This window comes from Neoarius graeffei, chromosome 12 (genome assembly GCF_027579695.1).
Source record: "Neoarius graeffei isolate fNeoGra1 chromosome 12, fNeoGra1.pri, whole genome shotgun sequence".
Lineage (NCBI taxonomy): Eukaryota > Metazoa > Chordata > Actinopteri > Siluriformes > Ariidae > Neoarius > Neoarius graeffei.
In genome coordinates, this window is record NC_083580.1 from 56,841,983 (window position 1) to 56,862,444 (window position 20,462).

The 20,462-nt window shown below is 41.3% G+C and overlaps 1 protein-coding gene across 6 annotated transcripts in view; it reads left to right on the forward strand.

Annotated features, from left to right (window-relative positions):
- Nucleotides 1–20,462, forward strand: part of lmbrd2b (LMBR1 domain containing 2b) — an 87,766-nt gene that overhangs the window by 2,893 nt on the left and 64,411 nt on the right. For all 6 annotated transcript variants that reach the window (XM_060936093.1, XM_060936086.1, XM_060936090.1 and 3 more), the window contains exon 3: nucleotides 14,530–14,630. In XM_060936093.1, the coding sequence (XP_060792076.1) occupies nucleotides 14,530–14,630 (101 nt within the window). The remainder of the gene's footprint in view (nucleotides 1–14,529; nucleotides 14,631–20,462) is intronic.

Consider the following 20,462-nt stretch of genomic DNA (forward strand, 5'->3'; position numbering starts at 1 on the left):
AAACATCATTTTGCCAATATTTTAGAGACCCCCCAACATTTCCCAAATCATGTTTTCAAGGGATCTCATGTCTGTTTCAGGGGATCTCGGATCCCCCGTGTACCCCCGTAGTTCGAACGGTGAGCAAGCCCATTCACTTTTTTATGCTGATAAGAGAATTACAATGGTTTTTCATGTGACAAAAATGTGCGATTAAATTGCGATTAATCGCGAGTTAACTATGACAGTCGCGACATTAATCGCAATTAAATATTTTAATCGCTTGACAGCACTATTAAAAACAAATACAATCAACACTAAAATAGCAGCAAATTGTAGTGTCTCTGGAAGTATATATTACACCGTAAGTATATTGCACAGATATTCAGAGTCCTGATGGCCCTTGGGGAAAAATAGTTTTTTGGTCTGTTTGTGTTGCTTTCGATGCTCCTGTATCTCCTGCCAGAGGGCAGCAGGCTAATCAGGTGGTAGTGGTCACTTGCAATGTTCCTGTCCCTGGAGAGGCAGCGAAAGCTGGCAGCAGTCTTCTCAGCAGTCTTAACCACCTTCTGCAAGGCTCTCTGTCTGCCGCTGAGCAGCCGGCGTGCCACAAAGTGATGCACTGTGTCAGCACGCTCTGAATGGTGGTGCGGTAGGAAGACACCAGCAGCTTTTCTTCCAGTCTGTTCCTTTTGAGCACTCAAGTCGTGGAGTCACTGCTGGGCCTTTTTCACCACCGCTGTCCTGTTGGCAGACCAGGAGAGGTCCTCCAAGATGTAGGTTCCCAGGAATTTAAAGCAGGCGACCATCTCCATCCTGCCCCCGTTGATGTAGAGTGGGGCAGGTTCAGCTTTGTGCCTCTTAAAGTCATTTAGGAGAAGAATTATTTCTTTTGAAAGCAAAGAAAGATGGCGACGCGCACGGACACACCGGCTCCTGGCTCTCTGATTAGGTGTATTGTTCAGGCCACCAGTTTAAAGTGTGACATGTACAGCTAATGGTATTAAAGGACTACTTTAATTAGCCGAGACACATCAGGCTGCTTTCAGAATTGCCACACTTGCTGATATTTAAAATGGCTCACACACTGCAACCGCAACAACGCACTGAGCACTCCTAGCTACTATCCTCTAGATTAGATTTGTTATTCTCAGTATTAGCCGAGGGATAACATCGACGAGCCACACCATGAAGCTATGGGAAAGGGTATTGGAGGCGAGATTGAGAAGAGAGGTAGCAATCTGTGAACAGCAGTACGGGTTTATGCCAAGGAAGAGCATGTCGGATGCAATTTTTGCTTTAAGAACGTTAATAGAGAAGTACAGGGAAGGCCAGAGAAAGCTACACTGTGTGTTTGTAGACCTGGAGAAGGCACGCGATAGTCATGTAAAGAAAATGTGTAAGACTATTAAGGCAAATCTAGGATGTTTTAAGATGATAAGAAATTGCTTAACTCTAAATTGTGCCTTTGTTTTTATGAATTCTATGATTTTCTCACATATATCTTACGGTTTGACCACATGGTCTCAGGCTCACCAGACAACAATAAAATGCATAGAATGCCTCTATAACCAAACCCTCAAAGTTTTAGACAAGAAAAGAATAAGGCATCATCATTGCCAAATTTTAAACAAATATAAGATTCTCAGTTTTACTAATTTTATTTCATTATACACAGTTAAATTGGTTTTTAAATGCCTCAATAATACTGCTCCTCAACTGCTCTGTGAGTCAATAACAAGACTGCAAAGTGGTACTAGATCCACCACCCGAGTAACGTCAAAAGGCAATTGCACTGTTCCATTCCGTAGAACTTCATTTGCACAAACCTCTTTTTCAATAAAAGGAACACAATTATGGAATTCTCTACCAGACAGTTTAAAATCCATAGCTACACTTCTCTCTTTCAAAAAACAAACAAAACAATGGCTAGTTCAACAGCAATCCTGCTCTCATATTTAGTTTGAATTACTAGTTTAGATACTTAGCTTGCTATTTGTCTTTTTATTTTTACTATTGCTATTGTTATTTTTAATTTTGTTATTATTATGACCATTATTTTTTATTTTATTTTATTTTTATGTATATATATTTTTTCTCATAGATTTTAAATATTCATTTTCTCTTTTTTTGTTTTGTTTAATTAAAAGCCCAACTAGGGACAAGTGTTGTGAATTAGCTTTGGCTACAAATACTGTGATGCATACATCAGATAACTGTTCCAGATATCTATGTCTTTGTATCTGTCCCTATTCAAAAATAAACAATACAATACAATAGAGTGCCGAGAGATGTTATGGTATTGTATGAGAACAGTGAAACAGCAGTGAGGTGTGCAGTTGGAACGACTGAATGGTTCAAGGTGAAGGTGGGACTCCATCAAGGATCTGCTTCGAGTCCTTTCTTGTTTGCCGTAGTGATGGATAGCTTGACGGACGAAGTGAGTCACCATGGAACATGATGTTTGCGGACGACATTGTGATATGTGGTGAAAGTAGAAAGGAGGTTGAGTTGGGTTTGGAGAGATGGAGGGATACATTGGAACGAAGAGGAATGAAGGTGAGCAGGAGCAAAACAGAATACATGTGCATCAATGAGAGTGTAGTGAAGATGCAAGGAGTCGACGTAAAGAAAGTCGGCGAATTCAAGTACCTGGGGTCACCTGTGCAGGAAAATGGGGGCTGCGATAGTGAGGTGAGAAAGAGAGTGCGGGCAGGGTGGAGAAGGATTTTGGGAGTCATTTGTGATCGGAAAGTCCCAGCAAAAGTGAAAGGTAAGCTGTATAAGAGAGTAGTGAGACGAGCTGTGATGTATGGATTGGAGACCGTACCCTTAACGAAGAGACAGGAGGCAAAGTTGGAGATTGAGGATGTTAAGGTTTGCGATGGGAGCGACGAGGTTGGACAGGATAAGGAACGAGCACATCAGAGGGACAGCACATGTGGAATTAAGCTAAGATGGTACGGGCACATCCTGAGAAGAGATGCAGGGCATGCTGGGAGGAGAATGTTGAGGATGGAGCTGCCAGGCACACGAAAACGAGGAAGGCCAAAGAGGAGATACATGGATGTAGTGAGAGAGGACATGAAAGTGGCAGGCATGGTAGAGAAGGATGCGGAAGACAGGGAGCAATGAAGACGAAAGGTCCGCTGTGGCGACCCCTAATCGGGAGCAACCAAAAGAAGAAGATTCTCAATATTAGCAGTACTGTCATTATCAGTACTTCTGGAGGCAGAAAAACAAGAGGGTCTGAGCTGCTTGTGTGACCTAACAGTATGAAGCCGAGGTTAAACTGGGACGTCGTTTCATGTTATGGTGAATGTCCAAAAATACACACTTGTTCTTTTGAGTTGATTGGAATATTGGTAATGAAATGTTTTGGACTCGGCACGTCATAAATCGTCTTCACTCACAAGACAGAAGTGTTCAAAAGGGCAGTTTTTTGGTAACGGAACTGCATTCACAGCAAAATGTAGTAACTCTTTTAGTTGCAGTGCTCAAGATACATACATGTCAACCTTTGGTCGAACAAACCTGTATAACCAACCTTCAAAACCCTTATTTCCCTTATAAGATGCAAAATAAAATAATTGACCTAAAATTCGAATGATAATTAACAATGATGTTTCCCGGTTACTTTTTATTCAATATTTAATAACAGTAAACCTTCAGAATAAATACAAAACTCCAATGTTTGACAAACGGTTAACTCTAACGATGATTATTAAAACGCTGTCTGACTTCGCGTCGATTCAAAATGAAGTAAGAAATGTACCTTGCTTCTCTGCAGTATCGAACTGTATTTGACAACGATTCTCTCTCAAACGTACACTTCCAGACACAGGCACATCGTTATACAGTGGGGCAAAAAAGTATTTAGTCAGTCACCAATTGTGCAAGTTCTCCCACTTAAAAAGATGAGAGAGGCCTGTAATTTTCATCATAGGTACACTTCAACTATGAGAGACAGAATGAGAAAAAAAAAATCCAGAAAATCACATTGTCTGATTTTTAAAGAATTTATTTGCAAATTATGGTGGAAAATAAGTATTTGGTTAATAACAAAAGTTCATCTCAATACTTTGTTGGAGAATTCCCTTTGTTGGCAATGACAGAGGTCAAACGTTTTCTCTAAGTCTTCACAAGGTTTTCACACACTGTTGCTGGTATTTTGGCCCATTCCTCCATGCAGATCTCCTCTAGAGCAGTGATGCTTTGGGGCTGTCGCTGGGCAACACGGACTTTCAACTCCCTCCAAAGATTTTCTATGGGGTTGAGATCTGGAGACTGGCTAGGCCACTCCAGGACCTTGAAATGCTTCTTATGAAGCCACTCCTTCGTTGCCCGGGCGGTGTGTTTGGGATCATTGTCATGCTGAAAGACCCAGACACGTTTCATCTTCAATGCCCTTGCTGATGGAAAGAGGTTTTCACTCAAAATCTCACGATACATGGCCCCATTCATTCTTTCCTTTACAGGGATCAGTCGTCCTGGTCCCTTTGCAGAAAAACAGCCCCAAAGCATGATGTCTCCACCCCCATGCTTCACAGTAGGTATGGTGTTCTTTGGATGCAACTCTGCATTCTTTCTCCTCCAAACACGACAAGTTGAGTTTTTACCAAAAAGTTCTATTTTGGTTTCATCTGACCATATGACATTCTCCCAATCCTCTTCTGGATCATCCAAATGCTCTCTAGCAAACTTCAGATGGGCCTGGACATGTACTGGCTTAAGCAGGGGGACACGTCTGGCACTGCAGGATTTGAGTCCCTGGCGGCGTAGTGTGTTACTGATAGTAGCCTTTGTTACTTTGGTCCCTGCACTCTGCAGGTCATTCACTAGGTCCCCCCGTGTGGTTCTGGGATTTTTGCTCACCGTTCTTGTGATCGTTTTGACCCGACGGGGTGAGATCTTGCGTGGAGCCCCAGATCGAGGGAGATTATCAGTGGTCTTGTATGTCTTCCATTTTCTAATAATTGCTCCCACAGTTGATTTCTTCACACCAAGCTGCTTACCTATTGCAGATTGTCTTCTCAGCCTGGTGCAGGTCTACAATTTTGTTTCTGGTGTCCTTTGACAGCTCTTTGGTCTTGGCCATAGTGGAGTTTGGAGTGTGACTGTTTGAGGTTGTGGACAGGTGTCTTTTATACTGATAACGAGTTCAAACAGGTGCCATTAATACAGGTAACGAGTGGAGGACAGAGGAGCCTCTTAAGGAAGAAGTTACAGGTCTGTGAGAGCCAGAAATCTTGCTTGTTTGTAGGTGACCAAATACTTATTATACTGAGGAATTTACCAATTAATTCATTAAAAATCCTACAATGTGATTTCCTGGATTCTTTCCCCCCATTCTGTCTCTCATAGTTGAAGTGTACCTATGATGAAAATTACAGGCCTCTCTCATCTTTTTAAGTGGGAGAACTTGCACAATTGGTGGCTAACTAAATACTTTTTTGCCCCACTGTACATCCGCTACTTCTATAAAAGTGATAAATTAGTGTCGATGTTTGGTTGCGCAGCAAGTGTAACCTTAGACAGGAATCCAGTCTGTGAAATCTTGGCGCGCGACCCGACACTCGAACCAATTAAGACTGACGCTAAGCCTGTCGCTGACGTCAACGAAGCAGGAAGTTGTATTGTCGATGTTTCTCAGAGCCCAGCATTTGCACATGTGGTATGAGACAGGATTGCTCACAATTTATTTTCTGAATAAACAATCATTTGATACTTGGCTTTTGGTGAGAAATTCCCGTATAGATAAACACATACGGCCGTATAGGTTCATTTTTGTTGAAAATCCGTCTGAACTGTATGAAGATGATGGTATTTTAATAAAAATTTCACACTGTATGGGGTATATTTTGGCCCTAAAAATAGCATTGAAAAATTGGCGGTGTTTAACTCTGAACACAAAATCTTTTATGAGGAAAGAAAAGTCAGTAATGGAATTACGTCAGAAAAAAACTGAGCTTTCTTAAAGCAGATGCACAGAACCATGGCCTCACTTTTTGTTTATAAATGCCTTGAGACCTCAAGAATGGCACAGGAATAGTTTTAAGCGTTAACAATAAATCTATTATCAGTTTTACGATTAAAATGATTCATATAGGAGTGAATGACCTTGACATCCGTGACGTCGCAACAGGAAGGCTATCGGTCTCGTCGCCATTTCTGCTATACTAAAACACGGAGCTGACTGCAACTCCGATCCTCCATTTTGAGCTAATTTATCGCCATGCCACATAGATGTGTTGCTGGCGGGTGCAGCAACACGACAGAAGGTGGATTTACGTTGCATTCATGGCCCAAGAATGTTCAAACTGCAAAGATTTGGACGCGTTTTGCAAGAAGTTCACGGGCACACTGGGCACCTATGAAGTGGTCTCTCCTCTGCTCTGCACATTTTACTGAAGACTCGTACCAGACCCCTGATCTGCTGAGGAGCGTTGGCTATAAGCCCGTATTGAAAAAGGGTGCAGTATCAACAATTAAATAAAACTATAAGAAAAGGAAAGTAAGTTCCGTTGTACCAGTTCACCCAGAGTGTGAGCCGAGGGTTGTTGCTAAAACCCGGGACGGAACGGGACGTGGCATATTATCGCTCGGCCAGTGACCTCCCTGTGGTTGTTGCTAAAACCGGTGACGTCCCGTCCTGGGTTGTAGTAATTGTCTGAGCCAAGCAGTAATGGCGGAGTACACAGTATGGAGAAAATGGAGAATGAGTGAACCAGCCGTCTGATTTCTCCGCTGGATATGCTTGCCTCAGCAGCAATATCTCGCCCTTACGTGGAAGAAGCGAATGAACGGACAGCTGAACGAACAACTGAAAGTCAGATTGTTTCAAAACAATCGGCCACAAGGTCGGCCTTCAAGAAGCGAGAACACAGACGGGTAAGACGCGACTCTCATTTGGATACAAAACAACAACACTCGTTGTTTACCTGCATTTAGATTAATACATGTAACTTGCATTGTGTGTTTAAGTTGCCGGTATAAGAGTATTTAATTTGCTTCAGAATGTGATTGTCTCAGTTCATCTGATTATTTAATGAGCCTTTTACGTTTTATCAGTGAAAATGCATGCATGTACATGTATGTTGCATAAGTTATAACACCTGTTTTAATGAGAGTCAACCCACAATCAATGAAGTCAAATCAGTCTTAGCTGAGCAAGTTGGTGACGGTATTTCTTACTTTCACCATAAATTTTTATTTCTGTGATTTTGGTCTATAGCTGTAAAAGGCCTCGGCCTTAAAACCGGTTACCGCAGTGACGTCACGCATTCAGGGCTGGCTGGCTCAGCGGGGCAACTCGAATGCCAATTTTGCGGCTGATTTTAACTCTCAAAAAAATATAAATATATATATTTTATTCCCATTTATGCAGCATACAAGAGTCAAGGCTGGAGATACTATCCACTCAGAAATGTATTTAAAAATAAAGGTTCTGCGTGTCTCCTTTAAAATTCAACCCGAGATTTGTCTGAAGTGACATTGCTGTGATTGGGTGGTGATTTTTATTCCCCGCCGGCTGAAAGGCCCGAAGAGGGATTATGTCATGGCGAAGTCCGTCTGTCCGTCCCAGAAAGGGTTCTCACCTTCTGAAATCAACTCCTCTCACAATTTTTGGAGCAGTTTCACGAAACTTGGCGAAAGGCTTTGTTATAGGACAGTAATCCACATATTGCAATTTCATTTGCAATATATTGTAGCGGGGGATATTGTGCTCTCAGAGCACTCTCGTTAAATATGGTTTTCAGTACATTTTACCTTGGATTCCATACTTTTAGCAAGATCACTGAGCTGACAAGTTAAGGTAATCTTACTCATTTCGTAATTTTGACCTCTCCGCTGAAGAATTGCCCATCAACAGTTTGTGCTCCATGTTTAGTTTTCTTGCTCGCCTCCAGCTTGATTGGTCAAAAGGTTAAAAAATACTTGACGTCAATCAGAACGCTTCTGAAATGTTCGAGTTTTTTCAACTTTCAGAGCTCCAATGTGATTTTTAAAAAAAAGCCAGATTTGACATTAGTTGGTGGTTTGGGAAAAGTACGGAGAAAAAAGGCTTTTAGAGGATAAAGTTATCTTCCTAGCAAGGATGGCAAGTGAGGTAGGTTTCCAACAAACTCCCAACTTTATGATGATGATGATGATGATGATGATGATTATTATTATTATTATTATTATTATTATTATTACTACTACTACTACTACTACTACTAGTGGGCCTGTTAAGCATAACAATTGTGCACAAAATGAAAAAAGCATGAAACTTTCAGGGTTTGTTCTTGAAGGCATAAGCTTTAATTTGAGACGTGGAGGCATTCTCAGTTTGACCTCTGGGGTCAGCTAGAGGTCATTGACCTCCATGATATCACATTTCTATGCATGAAATTAGAAAAGGCTGTATCTTAACATCTAAATGTGATGTAAATGTAAAATAAATGTGTTTTTCCATGTGCCTGGACATGAAAAAATCACATATAATACTGATATTCCTCTTAGGTGTAACTTCAGGGGTCAGGTAGAGGTCATTGACCTTTGAAATTTGAAGTTTCTATGCATGAAATTCTAGACGGGTGTATCTTAGGATCTAAATGTGATAGAAATGTGAAGTTAATGTGTATTTCCTTGTTTCTGACCATGAGAAACCCATTTTTGATACTGATATTACTCTTACAGGTCATCTCTGGGGTCAGCTAGAGGTCACTGACCTCCAGCATAATGCATTTCTATGCATAAAATTAGAAACGGGTGTACCTCAGGTTCTAAATGTGATAGAAATGTAAACTAAATTTGTATTTCTATGATTCTGTACATGAGAAACCCATTTTTGATACTGATATCATTCTGAGAGGTCAACATCATGGAGAACAGGCAAGGTTGGGAAACATCCCACATTTTGATAAATCTATATAAAAATCTCATGTGTTTTGGATTGTAAGAAACAATTCCATATGAATATGAACATGACAGAAATATACTTCAACTTGTCAGAAATTATAAACTTTAACTAATCAAAAACTTTAACTACAATCAAAACTCTAAATGCAGTGTAAACAGTTGAACAGGTTCCATAAAGAACATTTTAAAATCACTATAGTATCTACATTTATTCTAAGGGCCTTGACCTTTGGGGATTACAATGTTGGCCTACAAATTGTAACTACAGAACACTTGAAAACAGGAACACTGAAAACAGGAACATTGAAAACAGAACACTGAAAACAGAACACTGAAACGGAACACTGGAAAACCACACCCCTTGCCCCACTCTGAACCGCGGGAAAATAATGGGCTACACACAAAACATGAACATGAAAATTCCGTTGAATCTCTACCTCTGCTAGACTGACACATAGTTATTCCTGTGAATTTAGAATTGCCCTATCAATGTCCAACATTAAAATGACTGAAAATTAAACTACAATATACTGTATTCTGCAACTCTAGTGCAAATGAGAGCAAATGCTCCAAAACATTACTCACTTTGAAATTATCAATGGAAATGGGGCAACTGTGTTCAGCTTCTGACATAGTTTGTGACCACTGGAGATGTTTTACTTATCAGAAATGAGTTCTCATGTCCAGAAACATGGAATCATATATTTACTTTACATTTACAGTATTTCACATTTTAATCCAAAGATAGATTGTTTCTAATTTCATGCTTAGAAATGCATTATCGTGGAGGTCAGTGACCTCTAGCTGACCTCAGAGGTGACTTATAAAAATGATATCAGTATTAGAAATGAGTTTATCATGGCCAGAAACATGGAAATACACGTTTAGTTTACATTTCTATCACATTTAGAACCTAAGATACACCCGTTTCTAATTTCGTGCATAGATATGCATTATGCTGGAGGTCAGTGACCTCTAGCTGACCCCAGAGATGACCTGTAAGAGTAATACCAGTATTAAAAATGGGTTTCTCATGGTCAGAAACAAGGAAATACACATTAATTTCACATTTCTATCACATTTAGATCCTAAGATACACCCGTCTAGAATGTCATGCATAGAAACTTCAAATTTCAAAGGTCAATGACCTCTATCTGACCCCTGAAGTTACCCCTAAGAGGAATATCAGTATTATATATGATTTTTTTCATGCCCAGTAACATGGAAAAACACATTTATTTTATATTTACATCACATTTAGGTGTTAAAATACAGCCTTTTCTAATTTCATGCATAGAAATGTGCCATCATGGAGGTCAGTGACCTCTAGCTGACCCCAGAGGTCAAACTGAGAATGCCTCCACGTCTCAAATTAAAGCTTATGCCTTCAAGAACAAACCCTGAAAGTTTCATGCTTTTTTCATTTTGTGCACAATTCTTCTGATAAGAAGAGCTTAACAGCCCCACTATACTACTACTACAGGCATTTAGCAGACGCTCTTATCCAGAGCGACGTACAGCAAGTCATTCCTACAGTAGTGGGCAGCTTGGGGAGCAGTCAGGGGTTCAGTGCCTTGCTCAGGGGCACTTCAGTCATTCCTGCCGGTCCAGGGAATCAAACCGGCAACCTTTTGGTCCCAAAGCTGCTTCTCTAACAATTAAGCTTCCCAACAAAGTATAAGACTTGATTTAGTAAAGTTAAATCGATCTTTAAAAGCTTACAAAAATCTCATCTCATCTCATTATCTCTAGCCGCTTTATCCTTCTACAGGGTCGCAGGCAAGCTGGAGCCTATCCCAGCTGACTACGGGCGAAAGGCGGGGTACACCCTGGACAAGTCGCCAGGTCATCACAGGGCTGACACATAGACACAGACAACCATTCACACTCACATTCACACCTACGGTCAATTTAGAGTCACCAGTTAACCTAACCTGCATGTCTTTGGACTGTGGGGGAAACCGGAGCACCCGGAGGAAACCCACGCGGACACGGGGAGAACATGCAAACTCCACACAGAAAGGCCCTCGCCGGCCCCGGGGCTCGAACCCAGGACCTTCTTGCTGTGAGGCGACAGCGCTAACCACTACACCACCGTGCCGCCCCCTTACAAAAATCTGATTTCTCAATTTCTAAGTGGTGACCAAATAATTAAATGCACTGAAACAACAGTCTTTGAAGAGATTTTTCACATCAATTTTTCTCTCCCATTGTGGTCACGCACACTTTGCAAAGAGAAATGAATTGCAGATTTGACTTTGATCATTGTATGATGAAAACCGAGCTGTTACACGCAGCAGCCCTAGTTCTGCTGTCTCCATGTGGCACTGTGTGGGCAGGAAGCTGCTTAATTTCTGGTTAATTTTTCTTGAACCTTGTGGAAACAGTAGCAAGAGGATATAATTTTGAAACTCAGATACTTATCTGTATCTTATTCTTTGCAGAATATGTCAGCACCACAGCCACTTGCTTGCTGTTTTCACTGCCGCGTTAGATACTAAAACGCAGAATCTTCCGCTCTCATAGCCAGCAGTAAATACTACTAAACTTACTCTCAAAATCCAACATCAGGACTGTTTGGTTTGGCCAGATGTATTGCAAATGGAGGATATTACACGGTGGCGCAAAGATATGAAGTTTGTCTTTGAGTGAACGAAGCAAACAAGTGAAAATATTTCCAGTACGAGAAGATAAACTTCACGTTTTCGCACCGTGTGACTTTCTTTATATTTTAATGACACATCCACAAAAATACGCAAGTTAATCAAAAGAATTTTAATTTTGAATCCGTTCGCCATTTTGACAACGCGCGTCTAGTCAGCAGGCAAACATCGGGAGTGAAATATCGAGAATTATTCTATCCACATTCACTGGACACTGGATTAACACACACCCCCCCCCCACCCCCCCCCCCCCCACCCCCCCCCCCAAAAAAAAAGCAGCAAAATATGGAATAAAAGTATTTGATGGTAAGAACATACCTTTTATTTATTTTTCAAGAATTTTATTATTATAGCATTTTTCACAAATTGCTCGTCATTTCGCCAGTTTGTTTACATTCTAACCAGAAATGATTTTGTCAGACGTTTTGTATAAAGTTGTTAATTTATCGAATTTGCAAAAAATAAAAATGCTCTGTTTCTCAAAATCCAGTGACTGTGGATAGAAAAAAAACAATTATTCCACTCACTCTCGTCGTACATAGCTTCTAGCTGACTCGGCACTACGCAACTCGTCAGCTATCAGCTCATGTACAACTCCATTTCGTGGAATAATTGTTAAATATGTCGCTCAGATCCGTGATGCATTTTGCCTGAAAAATGCAAGTTTTTCAACATGAGAAGATAAACTTCATATTTTCAAGCGGACGTGCGATTTTTCTTTTTATTATACAGACACATTCCCAAACAAAAAGTACCCAAATTTGTCAAAACAATTCATCAATTTGCTCGCAGGTAACATATAGAGATTTTCATGGTTTTGGCTCTCCACGTCTCTGATGTATCTCGTATGAAAAATACAAGCAACGTATTTCCCAGTAAAACACTTATGTCTATGTAATATTACCGTATTTGAAACCAGCATTGGACAATACGTTTTTAAAGCCAAAAGAAAACGCACCCTATAAAAGGAGGAAGACTTAATGGGTATCTGCGACGCGCTGCAGTGGCTGAGCTGCATTACTGGAAGATTGATACTGCGTTCGACTTAACCTTGTAAGTGGGAATTCACAGGTTGGAATGATGTCATATTCGACATACAAAGTGGAAAAAGCATGGACACCTCCATGTTAGCAACAAGCTAGTCGGCTTGCCAAAGAGTTATAGTTTTAACAAGCTAACGTGTCTGTTAGGGTGCATCAGTTGTCCCCTAAAAATGAAAAGTTCCTCCGATCATGATGCATTTTTGTTTTTATGTTCCTTTTGGTAAGAAAACACACTGGGTGAAATATTTTGACAAAATTCAAAAGTTTAATGGTGGCACCAGGAGCTCAAAGTTATGGAAAAAGCTGCTATTTTATGACTTTTATGACAAAATTTCAATCACTTTTCATGAAACATTATGGCACCTTTATAGAGTATACCAAATATCTTAGAGCCACATTTTTAGTACATATTCTAAATATATTATCAAGCACAGTTTGAGTTTTAGCTGTTCATTGAATCATTGTTCAACTACTTTTAAACAATACAAATGTATTATGAATCACATTAACGCTTCTCAATCCCTTGCAAAGGTTCTTAACATGATCTCTGGCTCACAAGAAATCAATAAATGGAGTCCAACATTGTGATTCAAACCTTACGCGAAAACATAAAATAAGCGTTTTTTTGGCAAAAAATGAACCTCATGGGGCCACCATTAGACTTTTGAATATGGTCAAAAAATTTTACAGGATGTCTTTATTGGTGAAAAGGAACACCCAAACAAAAATGCATCAGATCTTATGAAAGTGAGGGCAACTGATGCACCCTAGTGTCTGTATATTGATCAAGCTAAAGCAAATACTTGTGTATCCAGCTGGCTGGAGGTTGGAAATTACTCGAGTTGAATACAGCATTAGCTTGATAATTGAACACACTTGATGATAAATCGAAATAAGCTGTAAATGATCAGCATGTTACAGAAGATTTTGTAAATCTGCTGGGATTTTTACTTCATTTTCACACATTAACACACGCAAAAAATAAATAAGGTCCAATGCGTTTGCTTGTGATGACTTTGGGGTCCATTTGGGTGAAAATAAATGAATTCATTTGAATGTGAATGTTTAATATACATTATTAATAGACGTAATTATTGCGAAATCCGCAACAGACATCTTGCTGAGCGGGTCACGATAGTCCTAGTCTGCGGTAAAACTGTGGACCTGGCAACACAGCAGCCCAGCACATTCTGTACATGTTCCGCTGTGGTTCTTTTGCTTTGAGTAGGCTTGTCCCTGGACATGTGTGGCTGAAGTCTCATCGCATCGGTCCTGTGGAGGGCGGCCCCATGTGGACAGTTGGGGGTCGCGCCTGGATGACGCGCTGGACTCCTGCAGTGGTGCTTTTGTGGCTGGGGACTGCAGTTGACTTGCTGACTTTGGGACTGCGGTTGTCGTGAATGGTTTTGCGCTCGGGTTTCCATCGGTGAGGGGTTTATAGCATCAACGAAGCTGACTTTATGTTAGGACTGTTAATGTTAGTCATGTTGTCTGTTGTTGCCCGGATGGGGATGGGTTCTCTTTTGAGTCTGGTTCCTCTCAAGATGTCGTCTGAGGGAGTTTTTTCTTGCCACCGTCGCCACAGGCGTGCTCATTGGGGATAGATTAGGGATAAAATTAGCTCATATTTTAAGTCGTTCAAATTCTGTAAAGCTGCTTTGCGACAATGTTTATTGTTACAAGCGCTATACAAATAAACTCGACTTGACTTGACATGCATGTCCTTGGCTTTAGGAACGCACTTTGTATGATGCTCATCTAGCGGCAGTTCCGATTCCTTACTTGTGACATGCATTAACCTCATAGAGAGAGAGAACAGACATTAAACATCTCTCAGCTGATTGCTTACTGTTTTCTGTTGTCTACATTGTTTTCAGTTCTTCACTGTACAATCATACTAAAATAAATTTTGCTCTTTTTTTTTTTTTTTAATATTTCAGACAATATACAGACAGTGTGTAAGCAGCCATCGGGGACCCGCTCCAGGACCTCAGACCTCCAACCAGACGACAAGAAATGCAACTGTTGCACCCACTATTAGGTGAGGCTGTGTTCTGTGTGACTCCTCAGCCTGGTATACTGGAGGAGGTTAAGTCATCTAAATTTAGATTGCGTTAAAAAAAAAATGATGTATGACTATTGCCGCTTTTCCACTACAAACGCGGCTGAGTCGGGCTGAGCCGTGCCGTGCTGAGTCGAGCTGAGTGGGGCTGTTGGAGTTGCATTTCGACTACAACCGCGCTGAACCGTGCTGGCTGGAAGTGGGTGGACACATTGGGTGGAGTTAGCGAAAGTGGGTGGACGTCACGTGATGTCGTTAAGCAGCGCAAACAGTGACATCAGTGAGCTTTTAAGCGGTAGTCTCACGACCCGGATAGTAAACAATAAACATGTAGGACATGGAGTCGTTAGTGTTGCTGGTCTTGGTTCTGTGGCTTGTTGTCACCGACAACGCCAACAGATACTGGCAAGAGCGTATAGATGAGGCGAGGCGCATAAGGCTTCAGAAATTCTCGTAATTCGTAATTATTCTTCTTCCGGGTTTGCGGTGTTTACAGATCCCAGCGTGCTCGCGGGGCGTGTGTGGGCATGTGAGGACACTCCTCCTCACCAATCAGTGCACAGGGGAGTGTCTGCTCACGCCCCCAGCCTCACTCGGCTCGCTTCGGCTCGCTTCAGCCCCACTCCAAAACGGTGCGAGTTTTAGGGGCTAAGCAGGGCTGAAACGAGCTGAGTCGTGCTGGTTTTTGGTAGTCGAAACGCGAGCCGTGTCGGGCTGAAGTGAGCTGAAGCGAGCTGAAGTGAGCTGAAAAAGGGTAGTGGAAAAGGGCCATATTATCTGGTTGCAGTATTTCACCTTCCTGTTGACACTTGTACAAATTCTGAAAATGGAAGGGGAACTGAATGGAAAAGACCAAAATTGAACTTGTTTTATTTATTTTTTGTTCGCAAAAATGTTTCCACACTAGGCTCCGTTATCAGGGTGGGTGATGACACATGAGCACATTTCTACAACACGCATGTATCACACTATTTAGGTTTGTAATAAAAATATTTTAAACATTACGATGAACAAAATCTAATGCTCCTTTCATTCAACATCTACAAAGACTTTTTTTTTAAATCAGTACAAAAATAGATATGGGTCTGTCTCAGAAACTGGGTACTGTGGGGGTACCCCACTAAATATACTCAGTCAATAAACTATACGGTTTTGAATGGTGACGTTGGTTTTAATTTGAAATAAAATGATGAAAGAAGTAATACAGATAAAACTAAATATTTGATGTGAATACTCTTCAGAATTTGTCAAAAATTCTGCAAATTTGTGGAAAAATGGCGGCTTGATCTGGGACATGATAAATGGTTGACTACATCGCATGCCCTTAAAAAGGTTGTAGCCAGGCCCGCCGACAGGGGGGGGACAAACGGGTATGTTGTCCCGGGCCCAGGAATGGGGGGGGGCCAGAACTGGGCTCTCATGAAGTTGCGATTATTTTATTAACCCCGCCGACAGTAGTCGGAAGGGTTATTATTTTCACCTGCGTCAGTCTGTGTGTGTGTGTATCTATCTGTCTGTCTGTCTGTCTGTGTGTCTGCAAGATATCTCAAGAACCAATGGATCGATTTGGACCAAATTTTGTACGTGTTGCCAATCACCCAGGAAGGAAACCATTAAATTTTGAAGGTCAAGGTCATGGCAGAACTTCGAAATTTTCGCCCAATGTATTTTAATAGGGAAAAGGCGGGGTTTGCACTCGTTAGAGTGTCCCTGTCTAGTTTCATTTCAAAATGTGTTGATTTGGGGGAGAAATGTGCTATATTTGCATTCAATAAATGATTTCTAGATCTTTTGCCTTTGTCTTTGAAAAAGGCGTCAAGAACCCCCTACCACCCCAATGCAAAAATGGTTTGGTCTGACTCTTTCAGCCCGTCCCTTCTGTGTGTGTGTGAGAGAGCGAGCAGCCCCTCCCCCAACCCGCGCGCTGCGAGCAGAGTGTCACAGGATTTTCTCAGTGCGCTCCCTCCAAACAACGGGGATTTACACGAAAACGGAAGGAGATATTCAGAAAATTCTTTCACAGTGAGTGCCACAAGGCTCTCCTGAACAGACTGATGTAATTTTTTGTCTGTAGTGTAAAAAATTAGGTCACTAGAGCGAGTTAAAAACGAGTGACTTTTCTGCCAAGTTTATAATGGCAGTCTATGGGGCTGCGCGCCTGTCCTCTCCTTACTTTCAGGCTTCTCATTCAAAAACTGCAAGTCCTATCGTGTAGGTAGACACATTGTGTGAATCAGGACAAGTGTGGCTACTACTTTTGACAAAATTTTGTGTGTGGAGTGAAAATTGGGGCTGAAAACACAGTTTAAATGAGAAAGTTTGAGCTATTTTTCCAAGCTCTCTACACTCTAACTTAAAGAAGTGCGAGGGTTTTCAGGTGCTGCGTGGTGTCTTTGCGCCTGCAGCGGTGCATTGCCTGTGCTGTGGCCGAAAATAGTTCCATATATAAATCGGTCTAGTAAATCCCTTTGTGTTAATTTGCATTGATATGCGTACTCGATGTGAATGTACAGGTCATAAGAAATAATTATAAAAAATCTTGAGTTATTTGATTCACTTTTGCAATGACAATGCTAGCTGGACACGCCGGATTACAGCGACTAAGCTAACCGGGGCGTTTCTGGATCAGGGCAATGGCTGGGTCGGCTACAAAACGCTTTGGCTCACTCATGCAACTCTAGGGACTGACTCAATTTCACCTGGGGGTGGCGTATTCCTTTAACGAGCTCCACTGGTGTGTAACGCAATAGACACCCATTATAAAGGCTGATTTTTCTCAGGCTTTATAAGGGGGAGGAGGGGTGGAGACGCGGGGGGTGGGAGCATGGCGAGGGCGGGCGTGTTTCAAAATATGGCTTGCGGGAACTGTTATTCCAAAATCTCGTACTCCACCTTTAAGGGGAAAAAAACGACATCGTTAGATCATAGCCCTTCGACAATCAGCGTGCGTGCCATTTGCCAACATGCACAAGTCAGGAGCACAGAAAAGAAAAGAGAGGAAGAAACCAAGAGACTCAGGGGCTCACTGCATAAATATTTTAGAAAAGATTCGGATGATGCAGCAGGTACTAGCAAAGGCAGTGGGGCAGCTGAGCCAGGTAAGACACAGCCAACTTTTTCCAGCCCCGTAAAGTAACCCCAACCAAGGCACGCGCGGCACGCAATTCATGTTACAAACGAGGGGAGAGCAAGTCACACTGAACACCATATCAAACGCACAGGGCATTGAATCATTTCATAACCACAACGGCTTAATAACATTGTGTTTCATATATCTGATTGAAGCTAAGAATATTCACATTAGCCCGCAATCATATCCCGCCGTTTCTCGAGCGGTGTGGTGTTCTCTGTTTTTCACACTGGACAGTACGCACGCACAGTATACCATGTTCGCCCCCAGCCCTGCCTGAAATCCCCCTTCCATCGCTGCTCCTTCAAGAGCACCCCAATCGCGTGAGTAGAGACTGGGATAAGAGAGGTGTGTGTGTGTGGGTTGGCCCGGCCCGGGGGTGGGGGCCCATTCAGAGCATTTTGTCCCGGGCCCAGCCAAAGCTGTCAGCGGCCCTGGTTGTAGCCCACTGAAAAGTCTACAGTTATCACTAATTGTATTTTAAATTGTAACTTTATACACCTAAGGAACGGTGCGCTCACAGAATAATCATAACCGTAATAAAACATCATGCAAAATATTTGATCACCGTTGTAACTCCATTTTCCGCATACCCAAAACCAATACGATCGTGTGTTTTGATCTAAACAGAAAGCCTCACGGTCAAGGTCACTACCTCACCAAAAGTAGTAACTTAAAATCACTACGCCATATAAAAATTTAGTTATAAATCTGCGATTTTGTTTTTTAAAACAAAAGCTGAAAGTTAGGTATAGAATATGTTGCTTACAGAATATGTTACGATGGTAGCTGGTCTTGTATGAATTTCTGAGCTATAAAATGAGTTGTGGTCTATTTTTTACCGTAGCGTGTTATTTGTGTGCGGGGAAGGACACACATTAACAATTTGCTTGTGTAGAATGGAATTTTCCACTCCAACAGTTAGAAGTTGATCACGCTTCCATTTGCGGTCTTTCTGTTACGCGAGTGATCTGTTCGGACGTTATCACTGAAAAGGTCAGTTTTGACAGTTTTATTTTGTTTTGCAGTATAAGGCAATAGAATGTTTCTTTTTCATCTTACTTTCATATTTCGTAGTGTTTGCATATTTTTGGCCAATATTTTGCAACCATGGTCAATTTAGATCAAACTTTTGATAGAATCTACAGCCAGTCATTTTGCCCCGCCCCCGCCTCGCGCTCCGTCCGGTGCGGTAGTGATGTCCCGTTGCTTGCGTGCCGCAGCAGAGACCCGCGCGACCTTCAGCCGGTACAGTCGCTGTTCTTTTACCAGCGCCGTTATTCTCATCTTTCTGACGTGTTCTTGATTTTTCCATTGTCCTATTTCGCCATATCAAATACCCAAAATCTATCATATTATTCATATTTAAGTGAATAATCAATTCAGTCATCATAACTTGGCATATTTTTAACCCAAGCAATCAAAAAGAGGAAATTTATTCAATATTTTCACTCATCTGTGAAGGAGGGGCTTTAATTCTTCATGATGTAGTTATTTTATATGTACATCAATTTTTACAAAAGCATTTGAATTGTAATCAAAAAAAATTTCCACAGTGGAGGCCAGATAAAGCAAGATGCTATCTTTTATTCTTATTAAACATGACAAAAGAAACATTGAGTGTTGGGTAAATGCAAAAAAAAAAAGTGAAATTAGAAAATTTTATTTTGAGTCTGCTGATTGTAACCGTTATGAAAATACTGGTGATTGATGATCCTCAGAATGGGCCTCACGTCTGATGCTGGATGTGAAAGGATTTATGTGTAAATTGTTCATAGAAGCATTTATACAAGAAATGTGGTATTCATGAAAATCCCATAATTTCAGGGGGAAAAAAAAAAGTTCGTATCTAACTCGTGTTCGTGAATGTGTGTAAATCTACACACAAGAAAATTCACTAATATACAACCCCGATTCCAAAAAAGTTGGGACAAAGTACAAATTGTAAATAAAAACGGAATGCAATAATTTACAAATCTCAAAAACTGATATTGTATTCACAATAGAACATAGACAACATATCAAATGTCGAAAGTGAGACATTTTGAAATTTCATGCCAAATATTGGCTCATTTGAAATGTCATGACAGCAACACATCTCAAAAAAGTTGGGACAGGGACAATAAGAGGCTGGAAAAGTTAAAGGTACAAAAAAGGAACAGCTGGAGGACCAAATTGCAACTCATTAGGTCAATTGGCAATAGGTCATTAACATGACTGGGTATAAAAAGAGCATCTTGGAGTGGCAGCGGCTCTCAGAAGTAAAGATGGGAAGAGGATCACCAATCCCCCTAATTCTGCGCCGACAAATAGTGGAGCAATATCAGAAAGGAGGACGACAGTGTAAAATTGCAAAGAGTTTGAACATATCATCATCTACAGTGCATAATATCATCAAAAGATTCAGAGAATCTGGAAGAATCTCTGTGCGTAAGGGTCAAGGCCGGAAAACCATACTGGGTGCCCGTGATCTTCGGGCCCTTAGACGGCACTGCATCACATACAGGCATGCTTCTGTATTGGAAATCACAAAATGGGCTCAGGAATATTTCCAGAGAACATTATCTGTGAACACAATTCACCGTGCCATCCGCCGTTGCCAGCTAAAACTCTATAGTTCAAAGAAGAAGCCGTATCTAAACATGATCCAGAAGCGCAGACGTCTTCTCTGGGCCAAGGCT